Source organism: Lampetra planeri, chromosome 53 (assembly GCF_965212315.1).
Source record: "Lampetra planeri chromosome 53, kcLamPlan1.2.h2, whole genome shotgun sequence".
Lineage (NCBI taxonomy): Eukaryota > Metazoa > Chordata > Hyperoartia > Petromyzontiformes > Petromyzontidae > Lampetra > Lampetra planeri.
In genome coordinates, this window is record NC_136159.1 from 7,066,174 (window position 1) to 7,091,376 (window position 25,203).

Below are 25,203 nucleotides of genomic sequence, written 5' to 3' on the forward strand. Positions count from 1 at the left end.
TACAAGGCCTGGTACAGGGCCTGGTACAATGCCTGGTACACGGCCTGGCACATGGCCCATCACACGTCCCAAAACGTGGCCTTGCGGGGGGCCCCAATGCGGTTCTTACTGCGTCATGACGACCGACGAGAGGCTCATGTTGGACGGAAGAGTGGCCGACTGCGTCCGCCTGGGAAGAGACACGGGCAATAGATGCACCATGAGAAACAGGTGAACAAACCTCTTACCAATCCATACCAAAGCGGGGTAACGTCCTCTAAAAACTGGATTATTATTATTACGTTTTTTGGTGGGATAATTCCAATTTTATTCCGATTGTGCCGTTGGTGAGACGCGATTGGCCGAAGCATCCACTTGGATCTCGCGCACGGCAGTGCATCCCTCCGTGCTAGACAATGGACCCCGGAAGCAGACATTATGGAGCTACATCTGAGATCCCTTTGTGTGTTGGCGGCAGCATTTAGCCACCCGCTCTGACAGTCAAACCAATATTTTCTATTTGTTGTTTACACGAACCATGGAGAAATATAAATACCTCCCACAATACGGAGAACGCTATAGGGAAAAATACTCATCAGCTTACAATGCACAGAGGTTATTCGAGGAGCGTGAATATTTTTAGCGACAGCAAAGCCGAAGCCGAGCTGAGATGGAGGCGAACGTACCGTTCGGGTGATGGGACATACGACACGCTGCGCGACCTTGACTCTGAAAATACGACCACACAATCGCGCACGTGATTAGCAATGCGCATTTACGCTTTTAACATCGTCGTCGTCGTCGTCACCATCATCGCTACCAGCACCACCATCAACATCATCATTCTAGTGGAAAAGATAAAATAATGAGGATGCACGTGTGCATGTAGGAGCAGTGGCACAATAGTTAGTGCGCTGCGCTATGAACCCCGGGGACACAAGTTCGATTCCTGCTCATGGCCAACACTAACGTCGATTATCTGAACCGGTCCTGGGCCTCCCCTAGGTCGCCTCAGCCTAAAATGAGTACTAGATGCAGTGTGTAAAAATTGGCACTGGGGAGACAAAGGCGGGCCGGGCTTAGTGCTGGCCACCCACCCCCTCGTGCGCCGTGCCGGCCTTCATAGGTGCTACTCGCTAACAGCACTTGCCCCAGCAGTCTGTTAAGGCTATCCTGGGAATCTTTTGTCTTTTGACCAATGTGTGTACACGGGTATCAGCGTGCGCATGCGCGTGCGTGCTGGGTGTACGGAAACGACCCTGGCCGGAGCGCTTGCGGCGACGCGACAGCGCTGACCCGTGGACGCCGCACTAACTCACCTCGACGAGGCGGCGGGAGGTGGGGGGCGTACACGCGCCATTGCCCCGTTTACTTTACGATGGCAGCAAGCAGCTGCTCGCCGTGATTTACAAACGGACGCGGAAAGAGTGAGTCAGCCCGGCCCCAGCTGCGCAGGTGGCTCTCGGCAAGGATGGGCCAACGGCGGTCCGAGTGGTAGCATACGCTTGTGTGTACGTTGAACTTCTTTCGCGCTGTACGTGGCCAACCGTGGCTAATCGGAGGTGCGGGAAACACAACCCGACGGTGGCCACCGGTGACAGGACTGAGACCGTCAAGCTGGTTTTTACCAGGCCAACACGGCCAAGTTTTGCTAAACCGCTTTCATCGTTCAGCCGACGGCGACGCGGCCCAGCGGAAGCGCGTTGCGCCGCTCGTTGGCAGAGGATCGCGGTTCGAACCTGGCAGGCCCCTGTGGTCAATACTGCGGGCTAACGCTGCTCCAAATGTTCGACGTGACAAGATCGCGTGTCTCGTGATGTCGTTTGACTAAGAGTAGGCGGGCCGTCGGGAGCCGTCGTCACGGTCCAAACTCGAGAAACTTGAAAACTTTGTCCCGTAAATGTACTTCATTGGGAAACGCACGGCAATCGTCAGCCACTGCTGAGACAACGAGGCAGGACTCTTCTGAAAAAGTCTTGAGACTCAGTGAGGCTTTCCCCTAGGTAAATAAGGATAATAATATAAAGAAAATATAGTGACCATTTTCGGCAGGGGATTCAAAAAGATTTGCTTCCTAGTGTGGATTAAAAAATCTACGATGAGCCAGTGGTGGAAATTCCACATTCCTATGGTGGGGAACAGTTCTATTTACTTCTTACTTTGTCATTGCTATGGACAGCGCGCGTGTGTAAAGCGCACAGTCATCATCCTTCACAGAGGAAGCTTTATTTTTATGAATTATCGGTTTTCAAGACCGTGACCCAGGTTTTTTTGGGGAATGTAAAGAGACTCAAGAGAAGACACACGCGGGCTATGTGAGAGCGATTTTGGTAAACACCGTATGGGGCATGACCCTGGAAATTGTTGAATGTCCAACGATATATTATTTAAATTTTTATGGCAGATGCATCACATGACCACTAGATAGCAGAGGCGTCACATGGCCATATTCGGCTGTGGCCCTTGCCCGACTGCACTTGAGAAGAGCAGTGGAGCCGTGTGATCCCCAATCCCTTCCGTTAAAGACATTCCAAGCTGGTAACACGGCAAACCACTCACTGTTTATGAAGGGCTCGTGGTTCGGGAGGTGTGGCATCATCGCCGACTTCCTGTAGGGCATTGGGCCCAAACCCAGCGCTCTGGCCTCCTCGCCGTCCTGCGGACCGCAAAGACGGGGGGGAGGGGGGGGAGGAGAACGGCAATCCCAAGGCATGGTCAGCGTAGCGACCTTAAGTGACCGATTGTCCTGTCTATACTTATTTATTTTATCCCCAGGTCAATCTCGAGACAGTGGTATCATCGCCGCGAGACAAAGAATCCGTTCAGATCTCTCGGCAGGCCAGTGCACCAACCGACCGTGTTCGAAAACGGCTTAGAACTACCTCCGAGTTCCACGCAACACGAGGGGGGGCGGCAGCTTTCCCCTCCGTCTTTGCCACCAACGACACTCGTCGCACAACAGTGAAATCAGCATTTTGCATTTACAATCATTTCCACGATATATGAGTGGGGCATCTGTAAATGGTTGACCCTGTGTGTGTGTGTGTATGTCTATATATCTTGAAAATAAATTAGAAATATGGATAAAAAAAACGCGTGCTGTAATTATGCAGCTATTTTGAAAGTTATGTTTACCACTTAATGGCCAAAGAAGGATGAGGTGGGGGGACGGAGGAGGGAGAGGGGCTAGGAGGGGGGTAGAGGAGGAGGGGGGGGTAACACTTGCCGGTGAGAGGTCGTGGTGCTCGTGTAGAATCCCGAATGGAGGCGAAAGCCCCTCTAACGTTTGAGGGCGTTCAGCAACGGTGCCTCCCACTTGTGCCAAACGTCGTTTTCTTTCCACCTCCTCCTCATCCTCCACCTCGTCCTCCCCCTCTTCTCCATGTTCCTCAGCCACCACCGTGGACATCTGCGCACCCTCCTCCTCCTCCACCTCCTGCTCCTCCTCCTCCTCTCCCTCGCTGTGACTGTCGAGCTCATCAACGCTGGCGCTGCTCTCAAGAGAAGCACGCGGCACACGGTCGCTCCGTCAGCCTCCACCACCACGACCACCACGACCACCAACACCACCACCACGACCACCACCACCACGACCATCACCATAACCACAACCACCACGACCACCACCACCACTACTACGACCACCACCACCACCACCACCACGACCACCACCACGACCACCACCACCACGACCATCACCACCACCACCATGACCATCACCATAACCACAACCACCAAGACCATCACCACAACCACCACCACCATCACCACCACATCACCACACCACCGTAAAAGTCACCGTGTCATTGAAAACACACTATCGGTGCGGTAGGATTCACAATGCGACAGCAGCAATAACTATAAAAATCAAGGCAGGCTGGAGATACAATCAACACACGTAACCGCACCGAATTGCAAGATTGTTTTTTTTCTCCAAAATACACATCTCATGTTTTATCAACCCAATTTTGTCCATATTTATCGGGCGTCGCAAATCCTGGCAGCAAACAGCGGCATCGCCACCTTGCAAAGGGGAAGAGCCCCCTGCAAGCTGACGCCACATAACTACCCCTCGAGCCACTTCAGAGGGCCTCTCGTCCACACACTTGGGGGGCACACGCGAGGTTTTATTTTATTTGCCCCGCAAATGGCGTCGAATTGCATGTCCGTTAAAACCCGACGTTTTACACTCCCAGAAGCTGAAATTCGTGCCGTATTAAGTGGAAAAACCAGGTTTCAAGTGTTGGGTGCGGCGCCTTCGGACCATCAACTCGCTGCCCTTCCCGGTTTAATGACGGGCAGCGGCTGAAACCCCAAATCCCAACCAGCCTCTGGGCGATGGTGGTCCAGTATCTCAGACTTTTGAGCCAACCCCCGACCCACCCCTCCGAGTCTCTCCGATTCCTCTCCACTGCAATCGCTTCAATTCCCGCCCCCTCCGTCCTGGCTCACCGCCTGGCACTCTTCTCCCCTCTGTGGCCCCCTCAAGTCTCCAAAGATAAAGGTCCCCCCCGTATAACCTTAACAGACTGCTGGGGCAAGTGTTGTTCGCGAGTAGCACCTATGAAGGCCACCACGGTACACGAGAGGGTTGGGGTGGCCAACACCAATCTGCCCGGCCGCCTTTGTCTCCCCAGTGGCGATGTTTTTACACACTGCACCAGGTACTCATTTGAGGCCGGGTCGACCTAGGTGGAGGCCCAGGACCATTTGAGATAATCATCACCGGTGTTGGTGACCGTGAGCGGGAATCGAACACGGGTTTCTGGGTTACGTAGCGCGGCGTGCTAACCGCTACACTACCGCTCCCCACACACACACATACGCGCGCACGCGCATGCACACACAGACACACAAAGACAAAGACCCCCGCCCCAATACGGTCTATCAAGCGTGCCAATGAGCACCCATGACTGCCGGCAACGGCAAACGACTAAGCGGCGTGGTCAGCACCGCACCGGGCTGTCTTCGTCTCCCCAGGTGCCAATGCTTCCAAAGGCCGAACCTAATCTGAACCGGCCCAGGACCGGTTCAATATAATCGGTTTTGGCCGTGAGCGGGAATCGAACTCGGCGTCGCCGGGTTGCCTAGCGCGGCACGCCGACCGCCGCGTCGCCGGGGCCCCCCGGTGTGTCTCACCTGCGCCTCTTGGACTCGACGACCGCGCGCTTCTTGGCCGGCTCCCAGCTGTGGCGCCGTCCCGGCGAGATCGAGCGCATCGACATCCGCAGGCGCGACAACCTGAGCGCCGCGTTTCCGAACCCGTTCGCGTCGCATCCACCCTCGTCGTCGGCGTCTTCGTCGTCGTCGTCTTCGTCGTCGTTTTCGTCGTCTGCGGCAACGGCGGCGGCATCGTCGGTCGCCCCCCTCGAGCTCGCGTCTCGGTCCGCCCAGCGGCGCGACTCGCCGTCGTCCTTGCCGTCGCCGTCACCGTCGTCTTCTCGGTCGTTCTCGTCGGGTGGCTCGTCGTCGGGGCTTCCCATCGCCGTCGCCGTGACCATCCGTGGCGGGCGATGCGCGTCGGAGGATGACGAGGTGGTGGCGCCCGGGACGAGGTGGAGGTGGTGGTGGTGGTGCCGAATGCAATCGTCATTCTCCTCGTCCTCCTCCTCGTCCTCCTCGTCCTGCAGAGCCAACAACAGGATTTGGGGCGATTGCAAGCACGACTGTGAATTGCCCTCGCGTGTGCTAGAGTATGATCAAGCACTCTATCGCTAAGGACGAAAGTTTAACATTTCGAGTTCATTTTGTGTAAACCACAAATCCGCGGACACCGAACTTCCGCGCATACCTGCTCCATGGCCAACTTGTTGATGTAAATCTCCTCGCCTCGCCGGATCCCTTCCGAGCACCGCATCCCCGCAGAGCCGGCCTCGGGCGGAAAGGCCACGGAGGATGAACCCATCATCATGGCCAAACCCGACGGCCTTCGGGGACCTGGGCGGGCAAAACAACGCATCCCTGGTTCACGCGGGGGGCCAACTCCTCGCAGCAGACAATTGGCCAGATGTCATCAAAACCGCGCGGGAAGATTAAGCGAGTATTTCACGCAGCTCCGATTAGCAGGGTTTGCTATGTACAGTGCACAAGAAGTTCAACATACATACATTCACACAGCGCACTGATACAGGATCCTTAAAGCGCACTGAGTATTAGGCCTCGGCAAGGTAAGGTAAAAGGTCAAAAGCAACGAGCCTACCTTTACCTTGTACCCTTACCCCATACAAATTGCCCGATTACAGGGTAATTACTGGGGTACTACTACACATGAAGAAGGTTTTTAACAGGTAAATGCTAGGTAGAGCGCTTTATTCATATAGAATACTCTTGATGATTCCAATTTTGAATGGAGGCCACAAACTGCGCCACGGAGCTTTGAGCGAGCGGTAAACACAAGGTGTTTACCGGGTAATTTTTCCGCGCTACCTTTACCCTACCCTTTACCTTGGCATGTCGACACCTTTACCCTTTACCCTTTCATACTCTTTGGTTCTTTCGGTAAAGTCACGTAGGTATAAATTAAATAAAATTTAAAATCTATACCTACGTGACTTTACCGAAAGAACCAAAGAGTATGGATCCCTGCAGTCACGAAAACTTCAAATCTAGACATTACCCTTTTACCCAGTAAAAAGGGTAAATTACCTTACCTTGCCGAGGCCTACTGGGAGTCACTCTTTAAAACCCCGTTGGCTCGGGAAACGGGGAAAAAATCCGCCAGGGCCAGCGACAATCTTGCCGAGTTGGCAATGGCCGGGGCCCCAATACCGTGAGACCGGAGCCCGTCCACACGAGCGCCTTGGCTCGTGCCACGACGGCAGCAAACCGGACGGCCGGAGGCGACGATTCTAAAAGACGTCACAGGGACCAGGGAAGGCCTTGACTTTGCCAAACGCTCGAAGGTTTTACGCGATTTTCGCGATGAAGGCCTTTGTACTTTTACCTCGCCTACGTTTTCTCTCTCTCTCGGCCACTAGCTTTGTACTTAGCACACCGGCCCCTTCACCATCGCCGCTGGCAACCCCCAGCGCCACCGCCACCGCCACCGCCACCGGCCACTTTACAAGCGGCATGGGTGGTTTTCGCGGCCGTGCCGTACGGCTCCCCCCGGTCGAGTCAACCGAGTCCCCGCGCCGTACGGACGTTTGCCGTTCGGCGCGCGACGTCCCGGGGGACCGCTTCGGCGGTGAAACGCCGGGGGCGCCGGGCTCCCCAAAAAAAATCCGCGCGGCACAACCGCCGGGAAAACCGCGTGGGACACCCGTAAACCACCCCCCGCGTCCCACCGCCCCCCAGACAATGTCGCGCTCACACCTGCCGTCGGCAAAACCGGCAGAAAAACGACGACGTCGCGAAATCCGACGCTGCCGTCCCGCTAACGCTCGGGGGGGTGACGAGAAAGTTACGGCGCAAAAGGTAAAAAAAAAAGTCCTCACCCACGTGAGAGAGGCTTTCATTTTCCCCCCCGTCAACGTGGAAACTTGTCCGCTGAACCCACGATCTTTAAACCCAGCGCACGGCGGGACATAAAAGAATTTCCACCAGCAGAGATACCGGCGGCACCGCCCCACAATGAGGAACCGCAACGGAGAGTGAACCGTTAATTATTTTACTATCGCGACAATGATGGCCTCACCGTGCACAATAACCACAATCATGGAAAAACACCATAGGACTTATTGCGTGCTTGTGTGCCGTTCCATACACACACACACACAAGTAAAACACAAAGACAAAGGTCCCCAATATAGCCTGTAACAGACTGTTGGGGCAAGTGCTGTCAGCAAGCACCTATGAAGGCCGGCACGGCACCTGAGGGGGTGGGTGGCCAGCACCACGCCCGGCGGCCTTTATCTCGCTCGTGCCGATGTTTACTACACACCGCAAAAGGTACTCATTTGAGGTGGAGTCGACCTAGGGGAGGTCCAGGACCGGTTCAGATCATCATCACTGTTATTGGCCGTGAGCACGAGTCGAACTCGGATCACCGGGTTTGTAACACAGCACGCTAACCGCTACACTGCTGCTCCCCACTGAGATGACTGACATTCGTGTGCGTACACACACGCACGCCACACATGTGCACAACCGCACACAAAGATAAAGACACCCCGTGTAGCCACACGGGCTTGCCAGGGCAAGTGCTGTTGCAAGCGCCTATTAAAATCGGCAAGACTTACCTGTCAAACAATTAAAATGTGTTCCTGAGTGCTCCGAATGGCTGATGAAGGAATTTCAGTCATTCGCCCGAAATCAATCTCAAATGTGCCGCCTTGTCGTAAATCCCCTGTTGATGAGGTCCGCGAGGAAATCCTCCACCCCATGCGGGGCATGGGGGAGGGGGGGGGGTTGCCTGACCATACTTCGCCACGCTGGTCAGTGTGGGTTGGTGAAACCGAGGGAAGGAGGGCGGCCACAGGACCGGTTCTGATATCGCTCACCGCCGATCTTGGCCGTGGCTGGAAGAGAACGAGGTCGTGGGGTTTATTATCGCGGCGCGGCACGGCAGAACCCTGCCGCCACTCTTGCCGCGGCGTCGCTGGGACTCGTCGGGACGGAGCCCCTCACCGTTGTGACGCATGCAGCGGCACACCCCCCCCCCCCCCCCGGCGCGTTAACACGCTCCCGAACCCACTCCCAAACCCACTCCCGATCCCAAACCCACTCCTGCTCCTGCTCCCAAACTCAATCCCACTCCCGATCCCACTCCCGATCCCACTCCCGATCCCACTCCCGATCCCACTCCCGATCCCACTCCCGATCCCACTCCCGATCCCACTCCCGATCCCACTCCCGATCCCACTCCAGATCCCACTCCCGATCCCACTCCCAATCCCACTCCCGATCCCAATCCTGCTCCCGCTCCGCCGTGGCCTTGACGACGCACGGGGGGGGGGGAGGGGAGGGGGGGTTAAGAATACACCTCGACGGACGGGCCCCTATTTTTAAACGTCGCCATATAAAGCGTCCACGGATATCGCGTTACGTAAACACAGCGGGCGCCCTCCGGCGCTTTCGCGTTGCCGGGCCCCACTCGCCGACGGCGGGATCCTCCCGGAACGTGCACGCTCCGCGATCTCGAGGGACCTCGGAAGCTCGGCTTAGCTGAGCAGGGAACAAAATTAAGCCCGGGTTCGTAAAGTGACCTGCAGCGTCGACCCCTGGAAGCAGAGGTTGGAAACGGGTTTTGATTCCTTACCCGTACCCGGCCACACCAGGGTCGCAAACGGGTACCCGTACCCGTACCCGGCCGTACCCGTACCTTACCCATACCCGGCCGGGTACAGGTAGGGTACGGGTATCGGGTACCTGATTGCGACCTCTGGCATGAAGCCATGTTGCAGGCGTGGGTGGGTTGATTCTAGGAACTTGAATTTGTGTGAAGAGACAAGACGTTGGGAAATGAGTGACAAACAGTTATTCACCAATGACTCACGGTCTACCCGTACCCGTACCCGGCCGGGTACCCGTACCAGGCCGGGTAGCCGGGTATCGGGTAGGGTACGGTTATCGGGTACCCGGTTGCGACCTCTGCCTGGAAGTGAATTGTGAAAGGTTATGGGTAGAGCTCCGGCATCACGTGCGTCAAGCACCGGGCCATCACTCGTCCCCCATTCATTCCATTCCGCTCGTCATCATTGAGTGTCATCGATTTCGCTTCCACCGAAATCACGCAGCATCGCAGATTTGCCCCCCGCCCCCCCCCCCCCCCCCATTGCTTCGTCTCACCGGTTTCATTTAACTCACCTCCAGCATGCACATGTATACTTTGCACCCGTTGTTAATTCTTCGTTGATCGCCTTGGTTAAGACGCAACATGAATTCCGCTTGAGGCAAGATAAGATGTACGTTGGAGGTGCACCGAAAATGCAAATCGAACGTTAAAAAAAAAATAACAAAGTAAAGATCCCCCGTATAGCCTTAACAGACTGTTGGGGCAAGTGCTGTGAGCGAGCACCAATGAAGGCCGGCACGGCACACGAGTGGATGGGTGGATGGGTGGCCAACACCACGCCCGGCCGCCTTTATCGCCCCAGTGCCGATGTTTACACGCCGGACCAGGTACTCTTTTGAGGCTGAGTCGACCTAGGAGAGGCCCAGCACCGGTTCAGATAATCCTCACCCGTGTTGGCCGTGAGTGGGAATCGAACTCGGGCCGCCGGGTTCGTAGCGCTGCACGCTAACCGCTACGCCACCGCTCGCCTTACACACACAACGCACTCCCACACATGCTCACACACACTCACACTCGCCGTTCCCCAGGCCCCAGGTTATAAATCGGAAGGAAACCGTGTTGGCCGCGAGCGGGAATCGAACAAAGGGCCGCCGGGTTCGTAGTGCAGCGCGATAACCGCTACAACCGCACAATCGAACGTGAGCCGGCGCTCATCAAGATTCCGCTTTGCAGGCCAAGGTGAATCCGCAACCCCGGCGACGGGGGGGGGGTCAAAGGTGACCACGGGGTTAAGTCGCTCAGCTGTAGGTGGCAACTCGCACAGCGCGCGCCTTTCTTGACTCAGGAACTCGCCATCTGACCGCCACGTCGAGTCGCGAGAAAGGAGCGGACGCGAGGTAAAGGTGCAGCCCTGCAAGTGCTCGCTCAGACCGCTGCTGGCAGAAGGGTCTCCTCTCGAGGGAAGTCTAGAGAGCTTACCCTCTAGAGAGTATCTCTCCTCTCTAGAGAGAGTAGAACCCCCTAGAGAGAATAACCCCCTAGAGAGAATAACCCCCTAGAGAGAATAACCCCCTAGAGAGAATAACCCCCTAGAGCAGGGGTCGGCAACCTACGGCTCCGGAGCCGCAAGCGGCTCTTTACGGGCTGCTTCTTGACGATATGTACGTATGTACAGTATGTACTCAGATGCATTGCGGCTCTTGAAATACTGAATTTTGTACCGAATTGGAAAGAAATGGCTCTTCTTGTTATTTTGGTTGCCGACCCCTGCCCTAGAGAGAATAACCCCCTAGAGAGAATAACCCCTAGAGTGTACACTCTCTACTCTCTAGAGTGAATACTCTCTTCCCCACTGGGGAGACGTCTTGCAAGATTGCGGTAGGCGGCGGCAGAGGAGGGGGGGGGGGTGATGCAAGGAACCTTGTGCCGTCGTTTCGACTGCCGTGCCAAAGCGGCGGCCTCCGGATCGCGGAGCGCAGCGAGCGAACCGCCGGGGCCACTCGCTGCAGCGTGCCGTGGTCATTGTCATCAGCGCCTCCACAGTGGCATGCCATCGTCTGGCGAAATCTGCGACGGTGGGCGGCCACAGCAGCGGAACCGGGTGCGGTGGCTCAGAGTGTTTGGGGGGCACGGGGTGGCGGATCGCGACCTAAGAGAGGGAAGACGTTGACTGTAAAGGAAAGTGAAAGGGGAGGGGTGGGAGGGGTGGGGGGGCTCGGGAAGACCACACGGCCAGAGAGAGGGGGGGCGGTGGATGATCCTGGGAGGACGTCGTCCCGCAGAGACGGAGCCCATGAGTTCGGCTTCACGTGTGCGGCGGGGAGCGAGGCGAGACTGTGGCCGTGCAAGATGGAGAAGATGTGGGGGGGGGGGGGTGAGGGAGGCCTTCATCCAGCAGTGGATAGACCACTACGATCACAACAAGAATAAACGATTCCTTAGGGGACGCACGCGCACTTAAAATTGTTTCCGAAGTTAAGGAGGAGGGCAATAGGGCGAGCGAGGGGGTGAGCACGAGAAGGGGGGGGGGACGACACAAGAAGAGGAGGAATGAGAAAGGCCATTAAGCGACGTCGCATTAAGCTTCAAGTCAAAACCAAATACAGCCACGACGGCACACGGAGAGAGAGAGAGCGAGAAACGTCGGAAAAGAAAATAAATAAAAATAAATAAATTTACACCGGGCCTCCCAGAGCGTCGAGCGTGACCCTGCCCCGGACCGGCCGCCCTGCACAAAGAAGGCAACGCCACGGAGCACGAGGACAGAGACCACTTGTGTGTCCCACCCCCCCCCAAGTCGTAAATCCAATTTGCGTGGGGTGGGGGACGAGGTGGGGGGGGACAAGGGAGGGAGGGGTGGGGCACGGAATACGAAAAAAGTTATTCGTAAATATATTTGCCGTTACCCATAATGTTCCACAGCAAAGCATTATGGGTGTGTGTGTGTTCCGATACTGCTCCGTGCGGTGCGCAGTGCCCCTTTTAGGTGAAGAGCATCCGGCGAGCCAGCGACATTCGCTTCACAAAGCCCCCGAGACCCAGAAGGTCGAAATTGGATTTTCTGGCTTAAGGAAATGCTGCTGAATAGCAATGGTCTGCACCACCAAGTGGCCGATGGACTGGAGAATAATAATAATAATAATCGTTTGCTCACATTCTGCTCACACCATATGCTCAGGAATACACGGGGACACGCATTTCCCAAGAGACGGCACAGAGGAACAGCAAGCGGAGCAGAGAGCCCCACGTGGGCCTGGGCAGGACAACGTCACGGCTAGACGGGACGGCGTTCCGGCAGTCGAGACCGCAAGGCCAAAGGAGTGAACGAGCCGCCCAAGAGGACGGACGTGCATCACGGAGATGGAGCTCGCGGGAGCGGGGGATCGCTACGCGTCGCGAGACCGCGACGGCGTGAGGAGGCCGTCCTCCAGCAGCGGAGAGACCGTGACCCCCGCGTTTGCTGGTGGGCCAAGCCTCAAGGAGGATGAGGCGAAAGTTAAGAGGCCGGTAAAATTTAACAACCGGCGAAAATAAAAGGAATAAACAAAGCCGATTGAGCAGCAGGAATTTGGGAACCACAATGGCAGGCGATTAAATTTTTCTTAAAAACATTCACGACCTTCGCTTCAATTCCCTAGCATGGCCCCCCACCCCCGTCCCCCCCCCCGTCCCCCAACCCCCCCCCCCACCATGACCCCCCCCCCCCGTGACCCCCCCCCCCAGCCCTGTATCTGCTGTGAGAATTCGAGCATTCAACCATTGCGGTGTGATCAGAGCGACAGCGCGCTTTAAGACACATGAGAAAAAAGCTCCTTTAAAAATAATTAATGAATGCAGCAGCCAAGCTTGGTCTACCCATGACTTTTGTACTCTACTCTGCCCCGATTAAAGATTAACTTCTTTCTCGTTTAATAGCATCACACGCAATCTCATTATGCATCGTTGTGGGGCATTATGGGTAAAGAACACGTATATATCTTGATTTGAAGCTTTCGTGACTGCAGGAAATCCATACTCTTTGGTTCTTTCGGTAAAGCCACGTAGGTAGAAAATAATAAAATGAAACAAAAAAATAATATATCACGACGTTTCGATCGCAAGACAAGCGGTCGTATATAGTAGTAACCATCATTCACAATGCCGCACTGAATCCTGTTCGTGCATGGGCCTCCAAGATTTCCAGATCAATCACATCCCCCAGCGTTTCTATTTCACCAAGCAAACTCTGGATCGGTTTCGACCTTCTGGGTCTCACCAGCACGCCATGTTTGTTCAACATAATTATTACATTGGATGTATTTCTCCACCTGTTTTTAGTTTTTGTTATGGCAACACAACAATGTTTTGCAATTAGCCGTTTGCATGGCTGCGTGGTTTTTATGTATACGGACTGCAGACCGATCGGTCAAGGATTCCATCCTTGTCGGCATGTTGTTTTCTCCAGGCTCCCAAGCTGATTGCCAAACGAATAGCCAAACATCCCAACGCGTGAACTCCATAAAAGGGGTCTTGGAACTCAAATAAAGAATTATCTGCCTAAATTAAGGAGATACTAATTAACAGCGTAAATATGCGTGGTGCCCGTACACAAGGGATGCGTCCATCACGGAGATGGAGCAATGAAACCGGCTCGTGTGCAGCAGCAGCAGCAGCGAGATGGATTGGCGCACAGTGCGATCGCGAGCGTCGTCGTCGTCGTCACCGCTGTCACGGACTTCTCGTGCCGTCACAAAAGCTGGCTCGCAATGGGCGGCACACGAACGAGAGACCGACGGCGCGGCTCTCCTGGGGCGCCACGAGCCACCGGCTCCACAGCCCCCTACAAGGCGCGGGGGGCGCGCACCGTGGCACCGGGCCGGCAGCACGCACAGTCCACGTGGCCCCCCTCCCCCCCCCCCCCCCGAAGCTCGCCCCTGGCGGGCGTGCCGCCAGCGCTTTGTGTAAAGCGGCGACGCGAAAATAAGCAAATGAAGGGAATTAATCGCGTGCGAGAAAAAAAAAAGGCCGGGTTGGTGAAAGCCGTTTGGGGATGGGTGGACAGCACAGGATGCGCATACACACACGGGCCGGACGGCTCGGGAGAGATAAACACGACACACCCACTTACACAGGAAGAACACAGACACAGAGAGAAACAGACACGCACACACACAGGCAGATACGAGCAGACACTCACACACACAGCGCTGTTAGAGAGAACCTATGAAGGCCGTCACGGCGCTCAATCCAATGGCGTGGCCAGAACCAAGCTACGTTTGCCAGGTACTCATTTGAGCCTGAGTCGACCTAGGGGAAGGCCAGGTCCAGTTCAGATGAATCGTCACTGGTGTTGGCTGTGAGGGGGAATCAAACTCGGGAGCTGGGTTAGTAGCGCAGCGCGTTAACCGCTCCACGACACACACAGACACGTACGCGCGTTCGTACACGGCGGCCCAACATTTAAGTTTCCCCGAGTTCAAGACCAATATCTACTGCCGCTAAATTCGAACGTTCCGGCCACAAGTAACCAGGAGGCCCTTGGCCCCCGCTTCTTTGCCGACCGCTGCTCGAAGGGCGAATTACTTGGTTCACCGATTCGGGGGAGCTTGCGTTTGTATTTTTATCGGAGTTCTCGGCACGAGACTTTAAAGCAACGCGTGGAGATTCACGCCGACCGCCACTTCCTGCGCTCCGAGAGAAACCAAATGTAAACATTCGGGGCCCCGGATTGTAAAAACGTAAGAAAAGTTTGTTTTATATTCTTGGCTAGAAGCATCGGCTGAACTCGCTCTGTGCCAAATGCAGTCTCTCTCTCCAGCCGCGATTCATGATTCGTTTCTTCTGGGTCAAAGATCGCCAGCGTAACGTTAACTTTTAACCATGGCCCTCCAACATCCAGTGATGTGACGTCAACTTTTAACCAAAGCCCTCCACACCACCCGGCGGTGTGACGTCAACTTTTAACCAAAGCCCTCCACACCACCCGGCGGTGTGACGTCAACTTTTAGCCAAAGCCCTCCAACACCCGGCGACAGAGCTGATCAAGTCCCTTAGAATATCTGCGAAACCTACTGGACATCTGTGAAAAAAAGCTGCATAGCTCATAGGATTCCTCCGGTCCAAGTAAAGATTCTGATTAAAGATTTCCGGTTCTGAAGTTGTCACGCCATGGCCAAACGTGCCGATCGATTTGGGTTTTCTTCAGCAAAACAGTTGGAACATTAAAAAAAAGGAACCAACAATTTTGACAATTTTTTAGATGACGGCTAGACTTCAGTACACGCAGTCACGAGCCCTTCTGGAACATCACGATACATCAGCCACGCGATCACGCTTGCCTGCTTGTGTCCAGACACATCCTGCACACACCAGCGCGTACCGCGACAGAGACAACGATCTCACCGCGTCAGACTGTTGGGGCCACCATCGTTGTTAGCGAGCGCTCATCACCTCCGATTAGTACGGTTGGCTATGTACGGTGCGAAAGAAGTTAAACGTACATCCATTGCTAATGTTTACACAATGCAGCAGGGACTCATTTAAGGCTCAGGTCGACCTAGGAAAGACCCAGGAGCAGTCCCGATTCCACTTTACACCGATGTTAACAGGATTCATAGCCGTGTGTAGCACATTGTGCGAACCACCACGCCACAGCTCCCCACTAACCAACCAAATCATGACATAACCACCACGTAACTAATTACATAACTAACCACTACGTACGCGCACACACACACACAACCTTAACTCTCAGCTGAGGCCGCCCTGGACCCACAGCACAAGTAAAATAAAGACGAGCCACGCGAGCAAAGCGGCGAGCGTGCAACCACGAAGCGGAGAGAGAGGAGCACCGTCGCCTCCCTCCCATCCCGCCCTCCCGTGACCGTCGCGAAGCGCCGCTCACTCAGCTCCAAAGCGGGAAGGTACGCACGCGCGTCAATACCCCGTTCACCTCTCTTGAGCGACCACCTCCGTAGCTTGAGCTTGGGGAAGGACGGCCACGAGTGGTTGAACGGTGAGTCCGAGTCCGAGTCCATGGCGGCTGCGGTGTGCGTTGTTGTTGGGGGGGGGTAGTAGTCCGAACCGTTTTCTACTCTCCGTCGTTAATTCCGACGGGCGCTGCCCCGGCCACGGGGGCTGCGGGCGCCGGGCAGCGCGGCGACGGCATGGTGTCCAAGGGCACGGTTACGGAGCCGGCCGGGGTTGGCGGGGTGCTTGGGGGGGTAGGGGGCGGCCTCAAGCGCCGGGCGTTTGCCGAGCCAAATTTACACAAAGGGGGATGGACGCACGCGCGGCGGCACGCACGGCCGCTATTTTGGAAAAGGGACCCGCTTCACGGTCGCCGCGGCGGCCCTCCGAGCGGAAACATCGACATTTAGGAGAGCACAAGTAAACACGCGCGTGCGCAACGAGATAAATAAATTGAACGGAGCGTCGATTTTTCGAGCGGATTTTTTTTTTGACTGACGTCGCAGCAGCAGCAGCAGCTTTCGAAAAGTAAAAATAAAAATAATTACGAGCCCGGAACAAAAAATTAAAAATAAAACCGGGGAAAGGAAAAAGGCACGGAGAGAGAGGCCGGCCAGACAACAACACCGGAGCTCTATCGGAAACGAAAAACGGCGCGCGTTCGGTCAGGTCACAAACTAAAAACCTCGACGCGCAAGTCGAACGAGGCTACCCTGAAACGCTGGGGTATAGACGACGTTTTGGGCGATGGCCCTGGCCCGCAGACACGCTCGTCTCGCCGTGTGCAGAGGCTGATTCTGCTGCTGGTGATGGGGGGGGGGGGCAGCTGGCGCACGGCACCGAGAAGTCAAAGTGAAGCAGAGGGGAGGGTGGTTTGCTTGTTTTCTGGACAGGCAAAAGCCTTGGGGGGTGGTGTGTGGGAACACCAACCCCCCAACTCCCTGCATTCTAACTCCACCAACTAAATCATTAACCAGATTTTTTTTTCATCTCCATGCTAATCGCTGGGAGTGAGCGAGCGAGCGAGAGTGCGGGAGAGAGCCGTGCGTGCGAGGTTCGAATGCGCTCCGAGCGAGCCTGTCTGTAGTGAGCCCGTGAGCCTGTCTGTACGTGCGAGCGGTGAGGGGGGGGGGTGCTGAGATGGTACGAGCTGCTGGGTTTCCTGTTTGTGTCCCCATGCTTCGGTGCACGCACGCCACAAACACGGCATGCTCCCGGGCCGCAGTGCGCGTTTAAAATGATCCAGCTGCTGCTGGTCTACGCGCTCAGCTGACGCATCAGGAGCGGGTGCGTTGGGAGCGTGCTGGGAGCGCGCGTGTGCGTCGGCCTTTATCTGGACTTGACCACCTGAATGCGAGACTGTGGTTGCTTGCTCTGCATCCACATCGGCAGCCGTACGAAAAAGATAGGTGCTCGCTAACAGCACTTGCCCCAAAGGTACGGGGTTCTTTGTCTTTTTTTTGCACATGCAATAATGGGGAGCGGTAGTGCGGCGGTCAGCGCGCTGCGCTGCGAACCTGCCGTCCCGGGTTCGATTCCCCCCTCATGGCCACTAACACTGGCTGCGATGATTTGAACTGGTCCTGGGCCTCCCCTAGGTCGACTCAGCTTCTAATGAATGCCAGGTGCGATGTGTACACATTGCCACTGGGGAGACAAAGGCAGCCGGGCGTGGTGCTGGCCATCCACCCCCTCGTGTGCCGTGCAGGCCTTAATAGGTGCTCGCTAACAGCACTTGCCCCTACAGTCTGTTACAGGCTATACGGGGGATCTGTGTCTTTGTTTTTGCAATCGTCACAATGGGCACCTAAATCTAGCCTGTGCCCCCCTCCTTAGGAAAACTCGGCCTCCAATTAGTCCATGATGCAGTGCGGTCAGGTGAACATCAGCGCTGAGGAGACAAAGGTGGCCTGGCACACACGGAGCACGCATTACAGTGCGTACCTTAATAGGTGCTCGCTAACAGCACAAACAACGAAAGCAATCTAAGGGTGTCATGGCACGTGATCCTTGTATGTTGGTGTGTTGGCTGGGTCATGTAGCCCGCATGCCCAGCCACCGCATGCCTAAACAACTTTTGTTCAGCTGGATCGAGGGGGCTAAACAGGCACTGCACCGGCTAGAGAAGAGATGGAGTGATGTGGTACAGGAGGACGTGGAGCTGAGTGGACTTGCCGATGACTGGTACCAGCGGTGTCAAGATCGGCCTCTGTGGAGGAGGCTCGTGAAGGACGCTACTGGGCAGTTGGAGGCAGTCGCCCTCCAACAACAACAGAGGGCGGAGGAGCGACGCTTACAACAACGAGCGGAGCGCCGGGTAGCTAAAGCACAGCAAGTTGGCACAGTAGGGGGCACAGGTGGTGCATCAGCCACTCATCTCGGTCAGTCGACCCGTGGCACCTGGGTCTGCCCCGTGACCTCCTGCCAGCGGACGTTCGACACTTCACGTGGCCCCAAGGTGCACATGGCCTGGCACAAGCGTCGTGGTGACGTCACCGCCACTTAGTGGCGAATGGCGGTTGTTGTGTGGGTGCGTGTGTGCGCTTGTTAACGTGTGTACGTGTCTCAATCTATTGACGTTATGTTTGTATTTATTTGCGTCTGGTCGGCCAACTAGCTTAGATGGCACATAAACAGAACGGGGGTCAGCAAAGTGTTTTGATCGCCAGTTGAGACACCTGTTCATCTTCGAGACGCAAGGCAGCCCATGGACACAACCTCCACGCGTTTCATCAAAATTTGGGAGTCGCCTTTTACATCGGCGCAGTGTCTCTCTTCATTAGGGTCTCGGTTCAAGACCCGCCCGTGTACGTCATAGTCGGCGCTCGCTGATGATGATGATGGAGGAGGAGATTAATATTTGTGGCTCTATGTGCTTGTGTGTGTGTGTGTGCCTGTGCGTGTGCGTTGGCATGTTGGCACAAGCGAACACTCTCAGTCAGCCCATGGCACCTCGGCGGTCTGTGTTCAGCGACCTCCTGTCAGCGCGCCTTCCTCGCTTCACGTGGCCTCAAAGTGCACCTAGCCTGGCACAAGTGGTGATGTCACTGCCACTCAGTGGCGAACGGCAGTTGTTGTTGTGTGCTTGTGTTGACTCAGCCTTAATTGATCCCGGGGAGACAAAGTTGGCCTGGCACGCCACCCTTTCCTGCGGCCGTGCCGAACTTAACAATCGTACACAGCGCCCCTTGCATCCATCCCACTGCTGAACGAGGGCCTCCGCAAGCCGTGCATACTTCACCGCTGTGGGAAGTGGGTGGGTGGGTGGGTGGCGGCTGTATATGAACACGGGGGAGCAATGGAGGTACGCGCAACAATGGATGTCGCTGCACTGGTGATACGTCCACAGGCACCAGCCTTGACAGGTGCTTGGCGAACAGCACTTGCACCCCCAGAGTCTCTCACGCCGAGTAGGTGAGTGGGTGGGTGGGGGGCAGTCTACGGGTCTCCAAGTATTGCTGCTCATGCTCCCGAGTTCGCCAGCGTGTGCACGTGACTATGGGTCCGACCTCCCCATCTCCACATTCCTCGCACCGCCCCCCATCCCTCCTCCACCTCCTGCTCACCCCCCCTGAAGTTTCGGGGGGGGGAGGGGGGGTAGAGAATGCCGATACGGAGTTAACAATTCACGAACGAGCCAGGCGAGGCCGGCACGTTCATCCATTTAACTTTCCCGCAAGGGGCCAAATCAACTCGGCTATCGTGCGGCATTGTTGACCAACCACATCATCCTTCCTCGTGGGGCGGCGGGGAAGGTGGGGGGGGCATAAAATAAGTAAAGGCGCAGCCCTGCAATCGCTCGCTTGTAACACCGCTGTGCGGAAGGGATTCCTCACCACCACCACCACCCCTTCCCAGAGGTCGCAAACGGGTTTTGATTCCTTACCCGTACCCAGCCGTACCAGGGTACGGGTAGGGAATGGGTACCCGTTCCCTACCCGTACCCGTACCCTACCCGAAATGAGTGACAAACGGTTACTCACCAGTGACTCACGGCCTATCCGTACCCGTACCAGGCCGCACCAGGGTCGCAAACGGGTACCCGTACCCGGCCGGGTACGGGTAGCCGGGTATCGGGTAGGGTACGGGTATCGGGTACCCGATTGCGACCTCTGCCCCTTCCTCCCTGCCGCCGTCTCTCCTCGCTTAAACCGCTCTTCAAGAAAGAAATACGACAAAAGAAAAGCCCCACTCGTGTTCCCTCCCCATGGGAGAGAGCTCGCGAGCTCCAACCGCAGGGTTCCCACACCCACCGCACCGGCTCCGCTCGGTGCGGCACCACCGCCCTCCGTCGTAATGAACGGCACACGGTGTTTACACGCTACAGGGGTAAACAAACAAACGCGCTCACGCGCACGCACACACAGCTGTGGCCACATGCGCGGCGCACACAACCACTTGCCCACAACCACGCGCGCGCAACCATGTCCAGGCAACCACGTCCAGGCAACCACGAGCGTGCAACCACGAGCGTGCAACCACTCGCACACGCCACCAACGTGCAAATGCGGGAGCCGAGAGGTGTGAACACGCGAACACATGTGCGCGTGAAACAGCGCACACTGGCACACACAAAAGCAAAGGTCCCCCATACTTGTAAATCCATAAGAGACTGTTGGGGCAAGTGCTGTTCGCGAGCGCCTACGAAGGTCAACACGGCACAACAGAGCGGGTGGGTGGAGCGCATCATGCCCGGCCGCCTTTGTCTCCCGAGCGATTTCCCTCATTAAAATGCAAATCAATTCATAACATTTTTGACATGCGTTTTTTTGGATTTTGGTGTGGTTATTCTGTCTCTCACTGTTCAAATAAACCTACCATTAAAATTATAGACTGATCATTTCTTTGTCAGTGGACAAACGTACAAAATCAGCAGGGGATCAAATACTTTTTTCCCTCACTGTACGTACAGGCATGCACACACAACGCACACGCGCGCACATTGCACCCATAGATATAAAACGCAGGTGTGCAAACATGAACACAGATACGCACTCACAAACACATGTAAAGACACAACCAAGCTGTGTGTAGCTATACAAAGATCCCCTGTATAGCCTTAACAGGCTTTTGGGGCAAGTGTTGTTAGCGAGTAGCACCTATGAAGGCCGGCACAGCACACGTGGGTAACCAGCACCACCCCCTGCCGCCTTTGTCTCCCTAGTGACGATGTTTACCGCACCGTACCAGGTACTTATTTGAGGCTTAGTCAACCTAAGAGGAGGCCCAGGACTGGTTCAAATAATAGCCACCGGCTTTGGTGGCCTTGAGCCGGGAATCGAACTCGTGCCGCCAGGTTCGCAGTGCAGTGCGGATATCATTGCGCTATCACTGAGTCGACCACACACACACGCACACTAACAGGAGCATGCACGCACACACACATACTGCCATGACCACACAAAAACATAATAACACACATACACACATACACACATCTTCGCAACATCCTCAGGGATTTATATGGGGCAGGTCAGGTGAGGGCGTTACAGGGCTGGGGCTTTTGTTCACCGGCAGAAACAATGAAATGTCGCAAAGCGATCACTTGAGACTCAGCCAGGGGTCACGGGGGGGGGGGGGGGGAGCGGGGTCCACGCCAACGGCCGTCAAAACTCCCGTTCCTCCGGTGATCGTGTTACGAGAGCGTGTCCATGGGGGGCACGCGAGGTGGGGGGGGCGGCACGCGAGGTGGGGGGGGGAGGTGACTCGTGGGGAGCGAGACGGAGAATCTCTCTCCGAGCGAGAAGGCAGAGCCACGTGGGAGTGCGTCGTCTTGGTGAGCAGCGCAGTTGTTGTTGTTGTTGTTACGCGGCTGACGAACGCCAGGACTTTCGCGCGTGTACGCATGCAGAACCTCTTTCGCACCGCACACCGCCAACCGTGCTGCTAATGGGAGGTGCGAACGTCTCCGTGTCGACGGAGAGCGTTCCCTTCCCCGGCATGGCCGCCGCTGCCTCCTCCGTCACCACGGAGACGACCCCCGGCGAGCCAGGACACGTGGCGACACGGCGTGCACACACATACACGGTGTGTGTACACATACACAGGATGTAAACAAACACACGAGATGTAAACAAACACACACGATATGTACACACACACACACACACTATGTACACACACAATGTAAACACACACACGCACACGATATGCACACACACACGCAGCGCGCACAGCGGGCTACTCACTCGGATCGGGAGTGGAGTCGGAATTCTCTGGGAAGCTCTCACCGAGATCAGGGCAGGAGACGCTGCGGCGTGTCCGGCCGTCCGTGTACACCTGTGCCACGGGCAGACGGACAGGTAAGCAGACAGCAAGACAACACAGACACACAACAGTACGAGCAATCGGGGCGAGGCAAACAGACGGTAGAGAGGGGGAGTGAGGGTTACGTGCGTTTGGTCATCAACCCACTTCGCTCGCTCGCCCAATGCCCGCCTGCCCACCCACTCGACCGCCCGCTCACTTCCTTACTCGCCCGCTCACTCTCCTACTTGCCCAACCATCCACTCACTCACGCGATCACACCCACGCGTCCACATGTTCGCCTGCCGGCTCACCTTGTCACATGCCAGCCCACCAACTCTCCGCTCACCCCCCCGCCTGCTCACCCACTCATTCATCCACCCGCTGACATCTCTTCCCCTATCCCCCACCCCAACCCCCCCGAGTCGCTACCATCCAGCACCCCCCGCCCCTCTCCACTCGCGCAGCCCGGCCGCGGAGCGGACGGTCGTCGCCTCTGCCGCTGCAGGCCGCCGTCACCGCCACGCAGGGGCAGTGCTGCCCACGCGTGGTGAGTGCGCGCGCTGGCGTCACCGCCACGCAGGGGCAGTGCTGCCCACGCGTGGTGAGTGCGCGCGCTGGCGTCACCGCCACGCAGGGGCAGTGCTGCCTACGCGTGGTGAGTGCGCGCGCTGGCGTCACCGCCACACAGGGGCAGTGCTGCCCACGCGTGGTGAGTGCGCGCGCTGGCGTCACCGCCACACAGGGGCAGTGCTGCCCACGCGTGGTGAGTGCGCGCGCTGGCGTCACCGCCACACAGGGGCAGTGCTGCCCACGCGTGGTGAGTGCGCGCGCTGGCGTCACCGCCACACAGGGGCAGTGCTGCCCACGCGTGGTGAGTGCGCGCGCTGGCGTCACCGCCACGCAGGGGCAGTGCTGCCCACGCGTGGTGAGTGCGCGCGCTGGCGTCACCGCCACGCAGGGGCGGTGCTGCCCACGCGTGGTGAGTGCGCGCGCTGGCGTCACCGCCACGCAGGGGCGGTGCTGCCCACACGTGGCGAGTGCGCGCGCTGGCGTCACCGCCACGCAGGGGCAGTGCTGCCCACGCGTGGCGAGTGCGCGCGCTGGCGTCACCGCCACGCAGGGGCAGTGCTGCCCACGCGTGGTGAGTGCGCGCGCTGGCGTCACCGCCACGCAGGGGCAGTGCTGCCCACGCGTGGTGAGTGCGCGCGCTGGCGTCACCGCCACGCAGGGGCAGTGCTGCCCACGCGTGGTGAGTGCGCGCGCTGGCGTCACCGCTCGCAAACAGCTGGGGGGCCTGCAGCCCCACTCGGCGTTGTCATTCATCGCTCCACTTGTCAGCAGTTCAAGCAACGGGACAAGTTTCTTAAATGCCCCCCCGCTCCCCCCCCACCCCACTGCTTCTGTCCACCCAGCAGCAAACATCGGTTCACCACCACCATCACAGTGAGTCCGTCGGCAGGTCGCGTGCTGTGGGTAAAGGGAGGATACTTCCAGCAATTCCAAGACGTCTGGCCAGCGTGGAAGAGTAGGCCAAATACCCTCTAGAGGGGCTCTCTGCAGCTCTCTGGAGATCCCTCTGGAGGGGCTCCCTGGAGCTCCCTCCAGTGGAGGCTCCTTCCGCTAGCGGCGGCCCAAGCAAGCAATTGCACGGCCGCTCCTTTACCCTTCCGAGCTCAAAAAGTCAACACATATCAATGAGCGCCCTGTTAGACACGGATATCGAATTCATTAGCAGCCACACAATGGAGGAGATATAGAATAATGAGGTGGAGGGGGGGAGTATATTGGAAATTCAACGCCTGCCTTGTGTGCGCAACACCTGTGTGCATGGAAAAATATTTACCCAGCGCCCGAGAAATTGTTATTGGATGAGGTAAGAGCGGAGAGCGCAATGACCGAGAGGCATAAACACAAGCAAGCGCATCTTTGTGTTTACGCTTCCCTTTTAAGTCCTTCGCACAAGCTGCACCCACGATGCACTACGTATGTTGAACTTCTTTCACACCGTACGTAGCCGACCGTGCTAAATCGGAGGTGCGGTGTATGTATGTTGAATATCTATCGCACTGTACGTTGCCAACCGTGCAAATCGGAGGTGCGATCACCACCTGGAGATTATGGCCGGATCTACATCGGAGGCATGGCTCCGTCTCCTTGAGCGGACCGCCACCGGTTCACCGGGGAAACATCGCCGACCCTCAAGGTGTACTTTCCAGGAGGGTGTCCAGTTCTCTATCTTTCCACGGACTCATCACGGCCTACGTCAGAGCGAACGCGTGTATGTGGAACTTCTGTCGGCACCGTACGTAGACAACCGTGGTCACCGGAGGCGCGGGGCGGGAGAATGACAAGGCGAGCAACTGGCGATTAACTCGGAGCCATCGGCCCTCGCTCGGGAAGCCCTCTCCCTCCCCCGGGGCTTCCCAGCGACGAGGTTGATGGTCCCAGAATCGGCCAACAACAACAACGCCGTCGCAAAGGAAAATCTCTTGGAGCGGACAAAATTACAGAGTGGTTGGGTCTGGCACTTTGGCTCACGGTTCCCATCCCTTGGGGTTTATTTGGAGTGCCAGTGGGGAGGAAAAGTAAAACGTGGGATAGGAACCTCGTACTTATAATCTCAGGGAAAACCAGTTTGCTAGCCTGCTCAAAGGGGAACGAATGAATGAGTGTACATGGGGTAGGATATAAACACACAGGGCCCACACGGGTGAACAGATAGCAGTCGCTGTATTTATAGTGTGAGATATGCGGGGGAAATCCAGATTGCTGTGAAAGATGAACTCAATCTCCTCAAATAGATCTATCTACACCAGGCGGGGCTAGCAGGAAGGCGACTATGATATTGGACG

General features: G+C 56.6%; 1 protein-coding gene across 1 annotated transcript in view; it reads right to left on the bottom strand.

Moving 5' to 3' along the window:
* The window catches only part of LOC144734907 (uncharacterized), a 57,566-nt gene that overhangs the window by 9,882 nt on the left and 22,481 nt on the right, over positions 1-25,203 (bottom strand). The window contains exons 2-8 of the mRNA XM_078617348.1: positions 22,291-22,381; positions 5,771-5,916; positions 5,119-5,603; positions 3,206-3,470; positions 2,539-2,635; positions 666-708; positions 110-169 (exon numbers count right to left, since the gene is read on the bottom strand). Coding sequence (XP_078473474.1) covers positions 110-169; positions 666-708; positions 2,539-2,635; positions 3,206-3,470; positions 5,119-5,603; positions 5,771-5,890 — 1,070 coding nt within the window. The 5' untranslated portion in view covers positions 5,891-5,916; positions 22,291-22,381. The remainder of the gene's footprint in view (positions 1-109; positions 170-665; positions 709-2,538; positions 2,636-3,205; positions 3,471-5,118; positions 5,604-5,770; positions 5,917-22,290; positions 22,382-25,203) is intronic.